Genomic DNA, 19,610 nt, shown 5'->3' on the forward strand with positions numbered 1-19,610 from the left:
ACCATATGAGGCAAACAGGGTACAGAGGTCACGAACCATTCAGATACGAGCAGGTTATAGAATTAATTCTATGGTATGGCTCGTAAGCCAAGCGGAAATGCACTGACTCCACCAGAAACTGTCCAATCAAACAATGTATTCTCCTCTCGCCAAAGCCAATCAGAGTGCTTCAAGATTCTTTTCAGTTTCTGTCTAGTGTGATCATTCCTTACTTTTCTACTTCTTGTTTTACACTTATCACTGTCTGAGGAAAGAATTGAGGATGCCCCCAATAGACCGTCGAGCAACAAGGTGGAAGCCCGCACGAGTTATGCTAATTCATAAACCAGTGTGTGAATATATACAAATGAAATGTTTCAGTTACTAAAAGGAAAGGAAGACGCATCCATCTACTGGCTAAGCTAGGTTTGAACAAGGAGCGGCAACCGCAATCCCAATTGACTTTATCTCAGTTGAAACCATCTTCAAATCCTGGACTGACGTTTCCCCAGTTGTTCCACACCGTACTTTCGTCAAGTATCGCGCCTTGCGGTAGGTAATCGGAAGGCAGAGCCGAGGAAGATGGACCTGCATAAAAGAATGAGTCTGCTTGATGGGACCACGCTTGCGCAATGAATACATGCGTTAGAACGTGACAATAACTCTGGTTTGGCATCAACCACATTGATAAAAAAAAACTACTCACTGGCTGTTTGGTTATGAGTGGCTATATGCGGAATTAAATGTTGATGCGTCTCAGCATCTTCCTCATAATGCTGAACAATGTATGCGAGCTCAAAGCATTTTGGACCCTGTGGCAGCTCTTTTGCAGGGATGGAGGCCTTGAGGGCCTTTTGATAGCACAATAAGAATGTTTTATGGTCCGTGTTTCTCATGCCGAGGCCCTTATGGATGTCGTCCTGCTGGTCTCGAAAATGGCTGTATAATATATTGGAGCGCGGGAATCCTCGAAGACATTGCGGGCAAATAAACCGTATTGATGTGTGCTCAACGATTTTACTGAGAGTGTTATGCTGCCTTTGCAAGCTAACCATGATGAATTAAAAGAAGATCAGGGACTGGTCGACATGACCATGCTTTGATATTTGGGCTTCAACAGAACTAAATACTACCTACGTCAAATATATGCTAAAAATGTCGGGCCAATGGCAATCATACCTACCAACACCTCCTAGTACTTATGTTTCGCCTGTTATATCGAATGGACAGGCACCGTGTTCATTACCTACTTACGAATACTACGTACAATGACCGGCTGCATCTATACATGCATGGCCACTATCGCTAGTGGCTTAGAGCAATTGGCCATCCGATCCTCCAGCCTAGTCTATTTCGAAAATGCTAACTGGATCCGAAGGTTTGCGAATGGAAATCCGCTTGCGCTCGTCCCTGGCCTCATTTCGAAGTTTATCCAGTTCCTTTTCGTCGAACCGCCTTGCGTGTATTGACTCCGCTATCTGTTCTAAAGCCACAAATTTCCATCCAGCTTTGACAACTGCAGTTGCAGCTGGTGGCCCAAGCGACTTGAACTCATTCCATGGAAGGCGGTCCTGGAAATGATTGCGATGAAATGTCACTACCAGGTCGTCCGGTCCTCTCTCGGCGTCCACGAAGATTAAGACCTTAACTGTTGTTAGACCTTGCGTCCTGCAATGTAGGTGCGAGATTCTGACCTCGTCTCTTTGAACACTTCGCCCCGTCGGCCATAGCCAAGGTTTAATACCACCCCAGATGCTGGCCAGGCAATCCATCATTTGGTGCAGACAGATAAGGGAGTACAGATACGAGAAGACTTGGTAGATACTATAGTAGTAACTAATACCAGACTAGGGAAATCTGCATGATTAAAAACACAAACGCAAGACCCTATTTATACTGCATGAAGCTCGCCTTGCTTAGGTTAACCAAGTTGTCGATACATACGGTAGCCGACAAGTACTTAGATGTAACGCCATGCTCCAAGGAGACGAAATATAGATGAAGCTCCTCAAGAGGACGCATCTCACCAGAGACGGCAGTCGGGTAAACAGACTCCAATCACTCCCACGCAGCGAAGAATGCCACCAACCAACTCATGATCGAACAAAGTGTACGGCAATTAGAAATGACGGTTGACGGATGTCAGACCAACAGTTCTAGCAATGCTTCTACAGAAGGGAAAATTTTAACCTACCATTTTGTTGGCTGGTAGTTCACTCTGTCTCGGAAGAACTACGTGTAGTGTGTAGCTATCATCACCTCTGTGCATATTTTTCATTGATAAATGACGATGTAATAAAACCGATCATGTCCCTAGCGGTGTTCCGTCTACAACATAGATTGGGCTCAAGGAACGTCGTATAACCATAAGCCAAAATCTGATTTTAAGTATTACCTGATATTACAAGCTCGACATACGTTTGCATGCATTCTCATTCATTCGCATATATTATCATCTGGATATATTCTCATTTGTTCGCATACATTCTCATTTATTCGGGTATATTGTCATAAGTGGGTCTTTATCTCACCACTCATTGGTAACTAAATTTGGGTTGCGCGTAACTTATCTTAGGAGTTCTCAGTTATTCTCATACATGCGCAGAGCTCATCATACAGTCACATACAATTACTTTGCATCTCTAATCTATTCTCATCTGTTCTCATCTGTTCTCATCTGTTCTCATCTGTTCTCATCTGTTCTCATCTGTTCTCATCTGTTCTCATCTGTTCTCATCTGTTCTCATCTGTTCTCATCTGTTCTCATCTGTTCTCATCTGTTCTCATCTGTTCTCATCTGTTCTCATCTGTTCTCATCTGTTCTCATCTGTTCTCATCTGTTCTCATCTGTTCTCATCTGTTCTCATCTGTTCTCATCTGTTCTCGTCCATTCGCATCCTTCCACCACGACGGATCAATTCTATGAAAACTTGCTGAGCCATGGAAGCCACCTCTTCGCTGGAGGACAAATTTGTCGAACGAGTTAAATCAAGAGGGGCACATTTCGGCAGTGATTCGAGTGGACTAGATGGTCATCAGTTGAAAACTATACAATCATGCTTTGAGATATTCGCGGAGTCTGCGTTAGATTCCCTATCTCAGGCACAGCAGTATAGAATACTCCGCGTTCGAAAGCTTTTCCGCAAGGTTTATTCAACTCTTGGGCCAGTGATGGTTGTTCTATGTATGCTGGCTGATTCAGTTACGAATATCGCTAAACTGAATCTGGAAATCCTTATTCCAAAGCTTTGGGATCAGATATACGTCCCCAAGAAAGGACTTAAGGATGCGGCGACAGCTCTCTGCCAGGAACACCAGGCTGTTTTAGAAAGCTCAGGTAGGCAACCAAGTTAACCCTATTGGTTTTCTTTCTTTTCTTTTCTTTTCTTTTCTTTTCTTTTCGTTTCTTTTCTTTTCTTTTCTTTTCTTTTCTTTTCTTTTTTTTTTGGCACGCAGGCTAATATTATAGACACTTCATTGAGAAAACGGAAGCGCAATCAAAACTCTCTGCATCGCGATGTAGTAGGAAAAGCCAGTCTCCCAACTACGGCTCAGCAGGTTCGCGAGGAAGGATCGGAAGCAGGTATTTCTGACATTTTATTTATAATATAAGATCATGCAGTCTACATTTACTGAGTATTTAATTTAGATAATACAGGGAATAGAAAATCAAAAACCCCAGTCATGCTAATAGCAGATGACGTACCCGGACTTAAAGTATCGCTGCTGCAAAACCAACTCCCTCAGTCAGTTTTTGACTTGGATATCAAGCAGCTGATTGGGTTCATTCAGTGTTACCACTCAACTGCATCCAACCCGCAACAGCTCTCGAATATTCTGCGCCTACTCCAACACTACCAAGCCGGCTGTCCCAATTTGCGATACATCCAACTCATTTTTCCATGGTATGGTGCTTTGCCACATATTGATATCAATATTGATTCAAAGATCGGGTGGAGTGCAAAGGTGCAGTTTTCATGTAGTTTGGCGGTCGAACTAGTTCAATATATTCGTGCGTCATGGGCGACGACGGAAACATCGGACGGAGGGATAGCCTAGCAAAATGATTTTTTCACCTGGCTTTGCCGCAAGAAGTATAACACCGGTTACCTTAGCCGTTAATATGTATCTTGAGGGGCTCCCTTCGATTCTTGCTACACCACCTGGAGGGTCCTGTTTTCGCAGAAGAATAGCACGCACGTTCTGACAAGACTCAAATTGCTTGACGTCCGTCCAATCGGAGTCTAGGACAACATCCTCTCCAGACTAGAAAATATTTAGCGGTCATACTAAATGAATCCTACAGAGACGCATACTTCATTCTTTGCTTTTTCCTCAAGTTTTGTAGGGTTATCGGCGATATCATTGACCGGAATACCTGGGTCTTCAACCTCCATTTCGCCCATGGTCGCAGATGCTTTGAATATGTATAAATGCTTCGTAACGAGAAACCCCTTGAGATAATGCTAGACCATCAGCTACCCTCTAGAAAAGATTGATAGGAGTAGTATTTACCTATTAAATACTACTGCCCCTAGAAATGAACAGGTGTAAGGAAAAATATGTGGGGCGCCAATGTGATATTGTAGTCACAATCCTAATCTCTTTTGCACGGTCGTGTGTAGGGAGAAACAAGCAGGCGCTTCACGTCAGCGGTGTGCGGGGTCTTAAAACATCGAACTTGTATGTCCATAAGAGTGACTAATTCGGGCGGCTTAGGCATCGGTGCATCAACAATTGCTACGGCCGTTTTATAAGAACAATAAATTTGTTTCTTCTGGGCACGAGGAACTTCTCTTTCTTACTTTGTTCTGATATGGAAAAGGGCTTTTTCTTAAATATATATATATATATATATAATAAAAACAAATTGCCTATTACTAAGATATTTTTTCCTTTTTCCTACAGTTGTAGTGTGCCACGTTCGGCTAATTTATTACACGGTTGGGGGCAAGTAGATCTGCGAATTTACGCTCTTCTCGTACATAAATGTGGGTCCTCCCTCAAAAACAGATCCACCAAAGCAACGATTGAATGATGGGTACCTAGAAATAGGTATCATACTCTCTAACAGGTTAGTTAATCCATGCTTAATCCGACGCAATGACGTCAGGGATGGATAACCACTAATATTGGGAAAGGCTTGGCATTAGCCAGCTAACACATGGAGTCTCTATTCTGAACATATACACTATATACACTACTCCGTACTTGCTTCGGTATATTTCATCCTCACCCACTGCCCTTCATAGGGTTCGTGATTTAGCTTCGATTGGCTGGTTGTAGGCTAATTATATTCGTGTTCAAAAGAAAAAGTAGTCACCATACTTCGTCTGATCTACATTTCAATATTTGGTCGGTTATCCAAGTACAGTTTTCATCCAGAAGGACCCGATTTTGGTAATGGAATGCGTGCCAAATCCAACATAATGCGGGAGCCCATGGAAAAGGTTTGCGTAATTTGGGAATGTGACGCCCTTCCTCCCACGTTTCAGAAAGCATTTTCCCTCCCGACGGATCAATATATTCAAAAGATAAGGTGTGCCCAACCCAATTTTATCTTCGGTTCGCTGTTGAACATAAGGTGATAGAATCGGATAGTATGACCAATTGAGTAGTTGAGGGCGCAGACGCTGAATAATGCGGGTCATAAAAGGCAGGCTATCGAGAACTATGAACTGGCATTGTAAGCAATAATTCGTATTCGAAGACAGGTAAAAGGAGGACATACAGTTTGACCAGTAGACAGCCAAAACCCATACAACTGTGGTATAGGGACAGTTGGACAGTTCTCTTGAAGCTATGTATAGGTCCCAGCTTCCCAATGATCCTTCTCATCCGCATATTCTTGGCAGTAATTCTCCATTATCCGGTATGGCAATAGAGATTGGATCATCAGTTGCATCCTAGGATCCCGCCCTTGACTATCACCTCAAATCGGATGCAAACATTGAAGCTGCCATGTATCCATTCCTTAACATCAACAACATACATGTGTCCGCAGAAGAGAGGCTTAGGTGATGGGTCACGATTGTTTCGATAAACTTGCGGTTTCGGTACAAATGGGTAAACAATCGAATCCTTTGATCTCTGTATCCCAGCTCATGTAGGATATTAGTCTTGTTCATATTGCGATGACGTAGGTGATATCCCCGAAAAATAGGCAACGTTTCAGTAGGGCAAGCGAATCATGATCCTGAGCTACTATTCGAAGCAGGCACCTTTATTTAAGGGTGAAGAGATTGAGACTATATCAGCCATCAAGGAGCGGATACAATTTGATCTTTGGTTAGATCTAGAGATAGGGGCGAAATGTCCGTTCGGGTAAACAATTTTCCTGTTCGAGGCGCTCTCGAGCCTACCAAGGATTGGACGGAGAATGTCGGATTAATTCTTTAGCTCTATTCAACATACGCCTAATATCTCGCGCCTTCATATGAAATACAGGCAGGTTACGTTGGCGATAGGCTTCTGACATAGACACCGATTTTGTCATGCTTGCACTTCTTGTCTTCCCCTTTCTATATAAGTTGGTTGCGCTCTTTGCAATCCCCCTTAGGCCGGAATATCGCCTACCATGGATGAAGCCATTCGTCCGAGTAGGGCGGTTTTTGACCGAGTTCTCTACGAAAGTTCCAAAATATGGTCTTCCTATCTCAACACATCCAAAACTACAACCCTACTCCCGTTTGATTGTATCGACTTGAAGAAGCTTCACAGGCGAACGCCTTCTTTTCTTGGATGCGGCCTGCTTCCCCAAGATGCTCATACGCCCTTGAAACTCATGGAAAAAGGGCCCAGAGAAGGTCATTATGGCCTTACGTGTAGCTGTCGCTCGATTTGGAGGACTTCCTATAGCAAATGTCCCCTTGAACCTAAGACCATGCCCGCTCACCTAATACTGGGAGTTCAAAGTTCGCTCACTGTGCAAATTTCCGACTCTGCTCCAATGGCGGAGTGGCCAGGTGTCCAAGGAATATTGGGTCATGACGAGGGCAACTACCTTACAGTCTTATTCCTTGCCTGGGCTTATATTCTTTCAGCACGATGGGCAGAGCTATTAAAGAGTGCATCGGATTGCAAAATCAAATTTACAACAGAAAATGTTGCATCTTTTATGGTACCCAGCCATCAATATGCGGCTGAGATCGACTTGGGATATCATGCCGGAAAAGACGAAGCTGGTTGGTGGGCGGTCATACTATCTTCCGGGGGCTGCCGGCACATAACAGCAGACTATAACCAGAAAATATACTTGTCTCCGTGGTCTGTTACGATATCGGATACATCACGCATTGGTGTTATGGGAGACCCTTCTGTTGCTGGTATTGAGCTGCCGTCATCGAGCACTGCCCTTGCATATCTAGCTCGGTTTTGTTCCCGTCATCGCCTATATGGCCAATGTTCTGCGGCTCTGGCTGCGGTGCTTTATGTTCCTTTCCTTAGTGGGAGATTGGTATCACTTCCGATGCCAAAACAGGTCCAACGATCACAGTCGCCCGCAATATCCGCACAACCAGATAAAGATATCATTGGGGAGCATGGGAGACTCCTTCCTTATTATATGACGCTGAGCTCCAATGTTTGGGGTATGCGGTCTCTGCTCTTCAGCACTTTCTTTAATGCAGATATCGAATGTAACCTGGTCAGTGCTTGGCTAAACCCTGCATTCGCAATAATAGATCCTCTCCTTGAAGCGAACGATTTGCCTATGCTCGCGAAGGTCCTGGCAAATCGAGAACCTAAGTTTAGCAGTCTGTGGCTTGGCGCAATTATTACGGACATTGCCAAGATTACATTACGGGATATTCGGACTGGTCTCACAGCGCTAGATCTTAACGCTGCTGCCTGGACCGGGACAGTACAATCTTTTATAGCATTGAAGCCAGGCCTTAGCGACGGCATAACGATACGTCGCGAAGATGAGTGTCGCCTTCTCTTCATTACAGGCTGCGATGGATTTATTAGAGTTCCAATTTACCCTTGGAAGCCTTTTGGTGCTACTCTTCTGTATGACACAGAACCTCAGGTTCGGCAGCATGCATGTTGCGGATGCCATTGTTTAGAGTATCACTCTTGGAACTGGGTTCTTGCAAATGGTGAAGAGCTTGAAGATCTGGGCATAGATCTTACTTCTGACAATGAAAATGGTTTAAATACACATGTACCGGAACGATATCCATCAGCACAACACGACCTTAAATTGTTTTCGGAATCATTGTCAGAGGCGGCTACACGCGGAATATTCAGCTGGCTACGGTCAACAGGATATCCAGCTAATGAGAAGCCCATATACCAGCACTCATGGATTGATATCGAAAGTTCTGACGATGAGTGTGTGGACGATGTGGAATCCGGTACTATCGAGGTTACCGGCTCACAGGAATTCATCGATGAATGGCTTAGCAAGGTTGATTGAAGTATGTTCATTGTGTCAGGTCGATCCACTCCATAAAGCCATCGGGGCCACCTGCGGGATGATCTTTGCATTTCGAACATATGGCGTATTTTCCGGAAATTCCGTGGTCGCCAGTTTGGCAAATTTTCCACTGTTTCCGGCAGCCAGCTTCCTTGCAGGTGAATCTATTATGCGCGTCATTCCAGTGGCTGCATTTCGAGTTCCTGCAGGAGCCTGCTTGTCCAGAACTTGCTGTCATATCGAGGTCTTTTCTCGCTAGTATTGGGAACTACCCTACTTGTTAGCATCGTTTAACGATCTGGTTATGTAGGTCTCATACTCAAGCGTCGTTTTAGTTTAGTACGGAAGGAGACACAGATGGACATTTGACACAGCAAGAACAAGAAATGAATGGAAGCTTATAGGCACAAATGTCTTGGGTGTTATACACCATTTCAACCCCTGCTTGAAGGGCTGCATTCCTTGGGACAGCACAGACCTATAGCTGAAACAAAGGTACCTATATTTGTTCATTATTGTCGCATTAAAGAACGCTCCATGATAGGTGCTGATAATGGTAGAATACGGAACTTATGCGAAGCTGCCTGTCCACAAAAGCCTTGGTAGACGGCGGTGTCCAATAGCCGAGCTACAAAAACATATTGAGGGCCTAAGCCCTCGAGATAAAAAAAAAACCCCCTTTGAATCCATTGGCTGGTCACGCACGCCTAATAATATTAATCCAAAGTACTAGCCTGTGAACGGAGGGCCATAAAAACGTGAACTAATCACTGGTTTGTGATGTTGCACTGCTAAGAAAACTTAATATCCAAGGTCTTTGTCTACACTAGCACATCTCCTGAATTCATTGGCCTATAGGTGCTGTCTTACCAACTCACAAAAGCTAGGCGCTCATTCCACCTTTAGTATGTTGTCGGTTTCACTTGCAGCCTGCGGCGATGCGAGATTAGGCTTCGATTGGCTGGTGGTTTATCCATTGTCAAGGATGTTACGGGGTGGGGGTGACTGGGATGATGATTGGATGGACTTTAGCCCCCAGTGTCCAAGTGTCAACCATCCGAATAGCCAATACAAAAGGCTTATCCGGAAGCGCGCTACATTCTTAAGGGTCTGTAACAGATAATATTAGAGAATTCGTTCTTTATTTATCACAGTACGCCGCAAATCCTATAAAACAGCACTAAAGAACGTTAGGGTCGCGATCAATAATGCCGCTACCCCAGAAGTGTAACTTCCCGCAGTAAGCCCAGCATCTAAATCCCTCGTAACAGCTGTAGTGAGTGCAGTAACCGAGATACTGATTAAGACGGCCAGCCCAGCAAGAATCAGAAGGTTTCTCTTGTGCCATCCATCGACCAGCAATAGTGCCAGAATACCTTCACCGCAGGAATCGGCTGCATCCAGAAAGTGTGTTGTCTTTAGATGACTACTAAAAGTAAGCATGCATCTCTTTACTATCATATATATATTAGTTGATGCCTACCTGTACTGAGTAATCAGCCCTGACTCCTTGAGGAACTGATGAGAATCACTCTTTCCTTGTGAACTCCAATAGAATTCCAGCAACGCTTCTCTATGTGCGAGACGTCTTTTTCGTAATCTGAGCTCATGATGATATTCCTGGGCGCAATAAAAGTAGGGATAATCGTTATGGCCGCCCATCTTCGTGTTTGGACAAAGTGAGCCAAAAGTGCATGACTGAAGTAATCCATTTTCGTTGACACCAGCATCACATTCGCCAGATGCGGGGCTCTCTTGTAGGTATTGTTCTATCTCCTTCATCTCTAAATCGACATTAACAGGTAAGACCATGACCTCAACTTCTTTCCCTTTCTGCTCTAGAAAGTGCACCTTGCAGGGAAAGTCAGCCTAAAAGACACCAAACAGCCAGGGCGGACGAACATTCACTACTTGAACTTTGATCGGAGATCGGAGTGAAATTCGTTTCCATAGTCCTCCGATGTATCTCAGTCTGTATACATCAAACCCTTCATCTATTGGGGCTCTTATATCGCGAGCAAAGTATTTTTGCCCGCGATTATAGCAAACCCAGATGCACTCATGGTGGCCGCTGTTGATAGCGTCGTCGCACATCTTTTGTATTACCGATGGTTTAGCGTCACTGTGAATCCCCGATAGGAGGGGTATTTCCCCAAGGTCACCATTGCCTGATTCTCCTTCAGCATTTGACATTTTATTGACATCAAAATAACTCACCGCTTTGCGGAGACATATATAACACGGTTATCGAGTATGGGTAGGTTTCAAACGGAAATATTCCGTTAAGCTCGGAACTCAAGTTGAGACAGGGCACTCACTTCCCCCCAACGCCGCCGGGTATTTATAGCAGGGTGCTTTACTAGGCCTAGAAAACGATGAATCCAATAGATACCAACCACGTAGGCCAAATTCTGTCTCTATTCAGCTACCAATAGAGCATCTACCTGGGCAAATGTAGTCTCTATGCCACTGGCGCCATAGTCACCAGCATACGCTTTTACTCCTCCTGATTTGCGGACCCATCAACTAGCCGCTGCCGATATTTGCTCCTTAAGCATCCTTACCGCTCGCGAATTATCATCAAGTATTGTATTCGATCAATTTGCGTTAGCGCCCTTATCATTGGCTGTTACTGTTGGCTAGAAGGCCGGCATTTCTTTCTCCTAAGTGCGGGGTACATTCCAAAACGTCAATTGTAACATCTAACTATGCTAGAAGTTACAAACCTAATATGATTGGCTGTTTTTGAGCTCCACCTTGGATAAACGCTCCGAGGACGACAAGCATGAGGCAGAAGGCGAACGATACAGCATAGAGGCATATCCTGCTCATCACAAAAGTCACGTCTACAATCTAGGCACAATACCCCCTCTAGGGTGTGATTGCCTCTTGAGGTATTATACAACATATGCTACTTTGGTAAGTCATAATCTGATATCCTGAAGTTCCCATCCTGAGTCCCAACTTTCGAGCCATTTTCCCAGCCTCTTCGGGGGTCCAGGCTGGTCTGGGAACGCATCATTGAAATTCCGGACCTTGTATGGAGCACCCTTGAACCCCTGCGCTGAATACCAGGTTTTGTCTGACTCACAATCTTTCCACTGCACTTGACATTGACGCTTTCCGCGAAAGAGTCTCTTCCACTTCCCATTCTTTGTCATCAACTTGTCGGATGTGCGGGCCGGAATGACCACAGAAACGGAAGGTAGTCGTTCTGGTCTTTCAGCATGGGCGTTCACTTCCGCTTAATTTCGAGGAGGGCTCGTTCAGCCCCCGAGCATCCCGAGATCAGGGGCGTGGGCGGTGTGTTGTGACATCAATGCCCCTCAATGCCCCCCAACAGTGATTTCTATATTTATCTCGCGTAGCACCAGTGTTTGACATATCGTTCAGCAGTATGTTAAAGACTGGGCATTGGAAGGAACGGTCACACGGAAAAGGAGGAGCACTGACGCTCCTAGCAAGGTCCACGGGACTCTCAAGAGCATCATTGTCCATCCCAGAGATATGGCTATACCTCCTGCAATAGACGTTAATCCTGAACATGGCTAGGTTCCTCCCAGGAAGGCTCTAATTCCCACATGCTTGCTTCCTTCGCGTGCTATTCGCCCGTACCTTTCTTGACCTCATCACCCGCAATGCTGCCGCCATACATCGTGAGCTTCGCCAGAAAATCATGAGCGTACAACCCTAGTATTGATAGTGCTAAAATACGTAAAACCACGCTGAGATATGCCGTCCTGATTCAGTACCGCTTATCTAATCTACATCGATCTGGTGGGAAGCTTGTTGAGGGTCCTTGATGAAGGTCCGTCATACCAACTCTGCGTGACGAGTGATGGCTTCGGTAAGTGTCTGCACCGTCGTGAGACAATTCTTGGAGTCAAAGGAATTGAATGGACATGGCTGCCGTCTTGAAGGGCGATGAGGGTCTAGGTCCAGCCAGAAGGAGACCTCGACGAATCACGTTTAGCGTGGGGCAATGGTGGATGAGAGATCCACCGATCTCTTCATGTCTCCGCTTCACGTTAGCGTGTTTACTACTCTGAAGGGAGCCTGTCTTCGTGGATCATGGTGGGTGGGTAATAGTGGCAGTCGCTGAGGAGCGCTGATAGACTTCGCCAAATCGCGGGTTGGGTTTCGACCCTTGACCCAAAACCCGCCAAGAAAAGTAAATAACGGTAATATATACACATGTAACACATCTGCATATATTAATGTCTGGATCTTTCATAGATTTTACTGTAAAATACGGAGCTCTGGGTTCTTGGCGGGTCTGCGGGTAACCCATGGGTACCCAAAAAAGCAATATGGCGAGGTCTAACCGTAGGTCTCTAATAACCCACCGTGCGTTAGGGGTCCCAACTCTTGCTCATAGGATTGCTCTATATAGAGCTCGTGGGTTCGAATCCCACAGCAGGCATTGACCATGAGTGGTGGCAAAAGGGGAAGATAGGGCCAGGCTCTCGCTGACATGCCCTGCCGTTTGATGGGCCAAGGTTTGGGTTGTCAGGATACATAGGGAAACTCTCATGTAACAGGAACCAGTCCTGCGACTATAATGTCTTGGATTAACTGTCGGATAATACCAACTAGGAGGCTACATGCAGCCTATGTCCGCGAAAAGCCTGAGGAATAAAATAAAAAATAAATAAATTGGACCCGCCTACCAATTACAATGCTACGACTGCTTGTTCGACAACCAGTGCTGGGTTAGCACCCACAAATCTATTTATAAAGCGAGGGAGTTGAGGGTTAATGAACTATTGCTAGTCGTAAACGCCACTGATTATCACGCGATATAGATATTCCGTAAACGAAGGATACGTACATAGACTTCCATCCACTGTTTGTTTTAATAAGTCGTCACATGAGGAGGCACGAAAGTTTGGAGGGTTGGAAGGGCAGCGTCGCTGGGAATCTTCCCTAGCCAACTACATAGGCCCACAGATATCCATATGGACAAAGTTTTGCAATTTAGATTAGGGTGCGCAGGCGAGATGTATTCTACCTAGTATACCTTCCTGAACAGCTGCTTATGGACCGACCCTCTAGGCCAGCTGTAGTTCCAGGTATGAATCTCCACTGGGATTGTGGCCTTGTAGCCAATTTGCGGGATTTAAAGGAACATATTACCTTGGCAAGTCATCATCTGGGACATCCTGAAGTTCCCGTCCCGATTCGCAACATTGTATCCATTTTCCCAGTCAGCTTCGGGTGCGGTGACATAGGACGCGAATGAGAGGTGAGCTCCAACTTCCTTGACGTCAGGAATAAACATCTGGAACATGTCAGACGAGGAGAGGTCGATACCTGATTATAATCCAGTGCTGTGCTAACTTACCTGTTTGATCATTTCCTGGATGTGGGGAGTAATGTCGTCTGGCTGGTCTGCGTCTGGGGTTGATGGTGCTAGTGTTGCAGAGTCTTCAAATGCCGCAGGCTGCGAACGTCTTATTCTTGAGGGTCGTACTCCAAAAGACTTGGATTGAACCCGGACTTCTGCCAGGATATCGGTCCGAGAATAACCTTGTTACCTCTGACCAAGGTCGTCTCTCGTCCCTTCTTAGCTTCAGCAGAAGGCCCGCCTCTTCAGGGGACCATGGCATCCCCTTCCTAGAGCTGCCTTGGGCCTCACCGCAATTGCGCTGAGGTTGTTCAATCTCATGCTGGGGAATTGAGCGACTGGTTGACTGCGCATCTCGGTCTTCACACGTTGTCGGACCAGTGTCAAGCATGCAACGTGGCAAGGCGCCTTCGAACAGCCAAGAAAGGAACTGCAAACGTTCATTAAGTGGCAGGCACAGGAAATGAGAGCGAAGAGAGGTTAATGAATTTTCTGTTGCAGGCATTGTGGAAAGATCTCGAAGCCGTTTAGGAGCTCGTCCTTCTGATTGATGCCTCTTTCGCTTGCAATTTTTAGACGGTTTGCCGTGGAGGTTTTTACTGGCGCCACTAGAGCAAGACGCCCGTGTTTCACTATTGTGATGGGATGGGTGTAAATGTCCAGGACTCTGGATGTGGGCGTGAGTGTGATCCCTTGTTTGAGTATTCCCATTCTGGCTACGAGGCCGTTCGCTGGAAACTCTATGATGGTCAGGTACATGGTGGAGAATGGGTGGAGGTTCAGGATATGGACAAATTGTCTCTGAAACAATAAGACTATCGTCTTGTAGGACAGGTTGGTGCAGGTCGCTAGCTTCCCAAGGTCCGTCGTTGGCAAGGATTAAAGGGTCAATGGGAATGTCGTTCTGTATATCTGGAAGCCTGAAAAACTCTTTTAAGCTATCATCCGAGCTAGACATACTGGGTGATGATGGGCCACCCATTACAGTATCTTCCCAAAAGAAGGGTGGCTCAATCGGAGTATCAGTGATATCTTGGAAATCATAGGGTGATGTTCCATCTGAATTTGAGGTGTGAGGTGCTGGATCGGGTGGAGATGCTGTGGCGTGCTTGGGCTTTTCCGAGTATGGTGTATTTGGTGGAGGTATAGATATCCCCCGTGGTTGAGATTGGGAGCTCAGTGGCGTACCCGGCTGAGTGTTTGTACTGATATTCATGCAGACTTCAGCCGGTGGCCGCGCAGGGAGGCTATGCTTGGGGAATGGCAAAGTGCTAGGGAGTGAATCATGCCGAGGCTTGGGGTGGGTGAGATTGCTGGCTCTTGGAGTGCGTGATTTGTGGGATTTGTGCCGTGAGAATGATTTCGTGTGAGGGGGAGTCCACGGTTTGAAGTTGTCCATGTGATGCGTAAACAACATATTGCAGGAAATGGGATTTTCTGGAGGGGAGACGATTGAGAAGCTGGAGAGGGAAGGTGAAGAGGGAATAGAAATCGAAGGGGAGGGTGTATGTAGGTTATGAGGAAAATCGATTGCGACGCCGCCACTTTTGCAGGTTCCGCTGGCCTCCTTATACTTGCTCGCGGTGCATTGACTCCATCATTCCGCCTTTTTTATCGGAAGAAGTGGCAAGGCGAATTCTTCGCATCGTCAAATCTCGCGAGGCTGCTGACGTGTCCATCTTCATAAAAAACGCGTTGCCTACAGACTGAATCCGGTGCCCTGCGCCAATCGTGTCCAAGTATTGCAGCTCCAAGCCTCACATGTCAAACATCCCATTGACCTAATGCAGCATTTGGGCCTGATTCGCAGGCATACACAGAAATGAAGGAAATGCGGTAATTTCGCTATTGGCTGATACACAAGGCGAGGACACGGAAGGAAATTGAGCCTGGTGGGTCAACTGATGGCCCTTGGGGAGAGAGACGTAGCCCGGATCACCCGAGGACGAATGCCATCCTAGGGACCTGGATCACCAGGGGCTGTTGTTCCCATACGAAATCTCAGAGCTCCGTAGATGAAGTGATCATAAGAGTAGATACAAAAGATCAGAGGAAGAGAGCAGAGGAACCAAAGGAAAAAGAGGGCGTATGTTGGAGATTGGAAAATTTAATCAGAAATCCAAATCAACGATCAGCTCGGGCATGATAGGGCGAAAACCGTCATGACTGCATGACTTCGAGAGCCCAGCGGCCTAAATGCTACCATAAGCAAGAAAAACGGTATCAGGGGCGTGGTGGATAGCTCAAAATCTAATGAAGGGGGTGTAACCATGTCTCAATCCATCAAATGGCCTGTCGGCGACTCCGTCGCTGAAAGGGCGAGTGGGCGGCGCCATACTGGAAAAGGACAATTGTCGGATAAGGCGGCATCCTTCGAAAAGGGGGCAGTGCATGGTGCGAGGGAGATGGGAGGGGGAGAAAAAGAAAAAAGAAAAAGAGAATGAGAAAAGTGCGTCGTCGTTGAAGAAGGCAGGTTGGCCTTATATAGATGGAGTTGTTGTGTCAAGGCGGCAGGAGAGTCAAGTAAAAGCGGCGAGAATACGGCGCGATCCCCAAAGTGGTATACACTATACCACAACGGGTAGTATGGCTACCAGGGGTGGCAGGCGGTGTCCGGTGGCAGAACGGCGGTGCAATGGGTGCCGTTTCTGTCGCCCCGCTAACCGTCACATCTATAACTATTTAATATTACTATTTTCTCGCCATTAAAAGGCTTATATAGAGATCTAATTAAATCTAAAATATACTGCGGATTTAATTATATTAATAAATTTAATTTCTTAAAAATATATTCTCAGACCCACGCAGCAATCTTTATCAATAGTAATATCTATAGTATTTTTAAAGCTACTGGTCTAGTTTTTTTAAGCTTTAAATATATTCTTTCTCAACTAATAATTTAGCTTAAGACCTCTACATCTCCGAGTAGTAGATCTAGCAGCCGAGACAGCTCAGTGTCTAAAACGTTTTATATAGTTAAATAATTAAAAAAATCAGAATCTATATTTAAAAAGCTGTTTAAAAATCGATCTCATAGTCTCCATTTACCTATCAAAACTAGTTTAAATCAATTAATTAAAGATACCGAACGAGCTATAAATAATATAATAATATTAAAATATTAATTAGAGTAATATTAGACTGTGTATAAAAAACAGCTTAAAAAGTAAAAACGCTCTACTAAATAGATTACTTTTAAAAAAGATATATTAGTATCTAAAGCCTAAATTCTTATAGAGCGCCAAAATCAGGTAAATAAAGCCGTATAGGCAGATAGACCTCTATCTATTAAATTGGCTTCTAGACGCGCTCTATCTAAATATTCTAGCTATAGTGTATAGAGTTATAAAATTACGCACTACCCAAATCAATAGAATCATTTATTTTTATATAGAAGTCTAAATTTATAGTATTTTGATTATTTTAATTTTTAATATAGCAGCGCGTGGCCCGCTCGCTTGCATGGCCCGCTCGCTTACCGATTACGTTACCCATTCATCTTAGGTAATGGGGTTGCCGGCACTGTCCATGAAGTCGGCTCGTCAGTCACCAGATTCAAGAAGGGAGACCGCGTTGTGTCCGATACACCTGTTTACCAGGTCAAACAATCTAAGTACGGAGGCTGGCAGAAATTCGTCGTGAGCAGAGAAGCTACCACCGCTAAGATACCAACAAGCACAACTTTCGAGGACGCTGCTGCGATACCTTTCTCACTCTTAACAGCTGTTGCAGCCTTACACTTACACTTGGGAATGAATAAACCTGGAACAAAGTGCAGTGGAAAAGTACTAATCTGGAGCGCAAGCGGATCCGTGGGGGGTTACGCTGTTCAGTATGCTGCTGGCGTGAGTAGGAATAGCCCATTGATGTTTCCGAGGGATAACTGACAGCATTTCTAGCTTGGCTATGAAGTCGTGGCAACCGCTTCCCCGCGAAAGTTTGAATATGTTCGTGGCCTCGGGGCCTCTGCGGTTTATGACTACAAGGACGATGAAATAGTTTCTAAGCTGAAGAACCTCGGTCCCTATGACTTTATCATGACAGCGTCAGGGGATGCGATAGGTGCAAGCGCTTTGAGCGAGGTCCTACAACCTGGAGGCGGCACATTTGCTTCTGTCCGACCGCAAAGTGATGAAATGCATCTTGCCGGAAATGTCCACCTGGTCTACGACTTTTTCAGCATGACCACCCAGAAGCCGGAAAATACAGCTTTTACGGAATGGTGGTATCGTGACTACCTCCCCGGAGCTTTGGGCGGGAACGTGACCCCCACGCCCTTGGAAAAGCGACCTGGTGGCTTAAACAAAATCCAGGAAGCTTGTGCCGACGTTTTAGAAGGGCGAGCCTCGAAGAAACTAGTGTTGGACCCCCAAGCAGATGTATTTGAATAGGTCTCCAGATGTCTGCCTCTGACTCGACTGCGTTATGCTTTACGTTTTTGAGGTGGTGACAAACGCACTATGTAAAGTGAGCGGAAACGGGTTATCACCTGTGGTGGAGAGGCCTGGCAAATTGTCTATGGAATGGTCCTTCTTTCTATGTTCTCGTCTGTTTAACTGGCAGTGTCTGTACGGAACGATTTATGCATGCCGTTGAACCACTTTAAACATGGAAGCTAGATTTTCATATATAAAGAAGTTTGGGACAACGAATGGTAAACTAGACCAGGAGCGGGAACTCACAGGCCCTCATTTTCACGACACCAGTCTTCCTCGGTCTGTTCTTGTATATTGTGGAAGATGATCACGTCCCCGTACATGAAGCTGGACCGCCGTAGCGTTGAGACTTCTCTTTTTGCACCACGGATCGGGAAATTTCAGCTATTCCATCGTCCTGATGACGGATTTGACAAGTTCCCTTGATCATGCCATTCAAGATCTTGGCTTGAACCGTATTGACTGTTACTTTAGGTCCAACCATCAACTTTAGTAACGGTTTGGCTTCTCAAGACTGAAATTATACTGTGGAAATTGCATATTCCTTTCGAATACTATTTCATCGGAGTGCTGAGGTCATTGCAGGATATACTACTTGCCTTTGGGCTATATACCACTCATCAAACTACTTGGAAAATTGTATATCTAGATGTCATAACCCTTTGCACAAGCTCGAGGGAATTTGATTAATATGTTATTTTCCGGTGCAAATCGGCTCACTCAGTAGGTAAGACTTGCAAGCCTATGATGTTGGTACTGATGCATATCGGCATACACTCAGGGATCCGGAATACAGTTACGGCACAGGGCGCACAGCAGCCCATGCTCTAATGTCCCCACTTCACTCACATTCCTATTTAGAATAGCTCTACAGGGCCTTGGGGTTTCAAAGTATAATTACTGCATAGATCAAGCTAGGGCTTCTCCGCTTCAACTAACTTCCTTTTTAAGAATTTAATCCTAGTAATGAATAATTCTAGTAGATTTAATTATTGACTATCTTGGAAAATACCACATTTGAGTATAACTGCCGCGCAGTAGCTCACGCCGGGATTTCCCCAAGCGGGGATCTCTAGTTTCCTATTTTGGGAGTTGGCCTTGTAATGAATAGCTGTGATCAATTTGATTAATATACTACTATAGGTAGCTAGAAAAGCTAGAAAAGACTCTCCGAGGACAAAAGGCGTACAAGCCAAAGCCTTTACAACTGGCGGTGTTTCCGTTCGTACATTCCCAAGGTCCATTCGTGTAGCTATGTCATGATCACCAAGAACGGGCTCAAAATTACCCATGTAATCTACTCTGCCAAGTCATGTCCGGCAGTACCCACTAATCCTGAAAGCGGCTGATTTGCTTCAAAACTGAATATACCGGTGGATCAGGACGTATGTCTAATGTTCCGGCTACTTTTTGGATGACTATGATACAC

The 19,610-nt window shown here is 45.3% G+C and overlaps 5 protein-coding genes across 5 annotated transcripts; 3 read left to right on the top strand and 2 right to left on the bottom strand.

Moving 5' to 3' along the window:
* Positions 1-448: 448 nt before the first annotated feature.
* AO090138000182 (uncharacterized protein) lies at positions 449-875 on the bottom strand (the record flags this gene model as incomplete). The annotated part of the gene is made up of 2 exons (XM_023238498.1): positions 449-567; positions 686-875. The coding sequence occupies 2 exons, from the start codon at positions 873-875 to the stop codon at positions 449-451; spliced, it is 309 nt and encodes a 102-aa protein (XP_023093298.1).
* Positions 876-1,229: 354 nt separating this feature from the next.
* AO090138000181 (uncharacterized protein) lies at positions 1,230-1,754 on the bottom strand (the record flags this gene model as incomplete). The annotated part of the gene is made up of 2 exons (XM_023238499.1): positions 1,230-1,238; positions 1,347-1,754. 2 exons carry the CDS (start codon positions 1,752-1,754, stop codon positions 1,230-1,232), a joined length of 417 nt encoding a protein of 138 aa, XP_023093297.1.
* Positions 1,755-2,919: 1,165 nt separating this feature from the next.
* AO090138000180 (uncharacterized protein) lies at positions 2,920-3,962 on the top strand (the record flags this gene model as incomplete). The annotated part of the gene is made up of 3 exons (XM_023238500.1): positions 2,920-3,316; positions 3,449-3,562; positions 3,928-3,962. The coding sequence occupies 3 exons, from the start codon at positions 2,920-2,922 to the stop codon at positions 3,960-3,962; spliced, it is 546 nt and encodes a 181-aa protein (XP_023093296.1).
* A 2,966-nt stretch (positions 3,963-6,928) lies between these two features.
* Positions 6,929-8,398, top strand: AO090138000179 (uncharacterized protein; the record flags this gene model as incomplete). The annotated part of the gene is made up of 1 exon (XM_001825627.3): positions 6,929-8,398. The coding sequence occupies one exon, from the start codon at positions 6,929-6,931 to the stop codon at positions 8,396-8,398; it is 1,470 nt and encodes a 489-aa protein (XP_001825679.3).
* An 8,854-nt stretch (positions 8,399-17,252) lies between these two features.
* AO090138000176 (zinc-binding alcohol dehydrogenase family protein) lies at positions 17,253-18,136 on the top strand (the record flags this gene model as incomplete). Its single annotated transcript, XM_023238501.1, is given in 3 exon segments — positions 17,253-17,286; positions 17,292-17,590; positions 17,645-18,136. Coding segments are annotated over 3 exon segments (825 nt in total).
* Between the last annotated feature and the right edge of the window lie 1,474 nt (positions 18,137-19,610).

Source organism: Aspergillus oryzae, chromosome 6, assembly GCF_000184455.2.
Source record: "Aspergillus oryzae RIB40 DNA, chromosome 6".
Lineage (NCBI taxonomy): Eukaryota > Fungi > Ascomycota > Eurotiomycetes > Eurotiales > Aspergillaceae > Aspergillus > Aspergillus oryzae.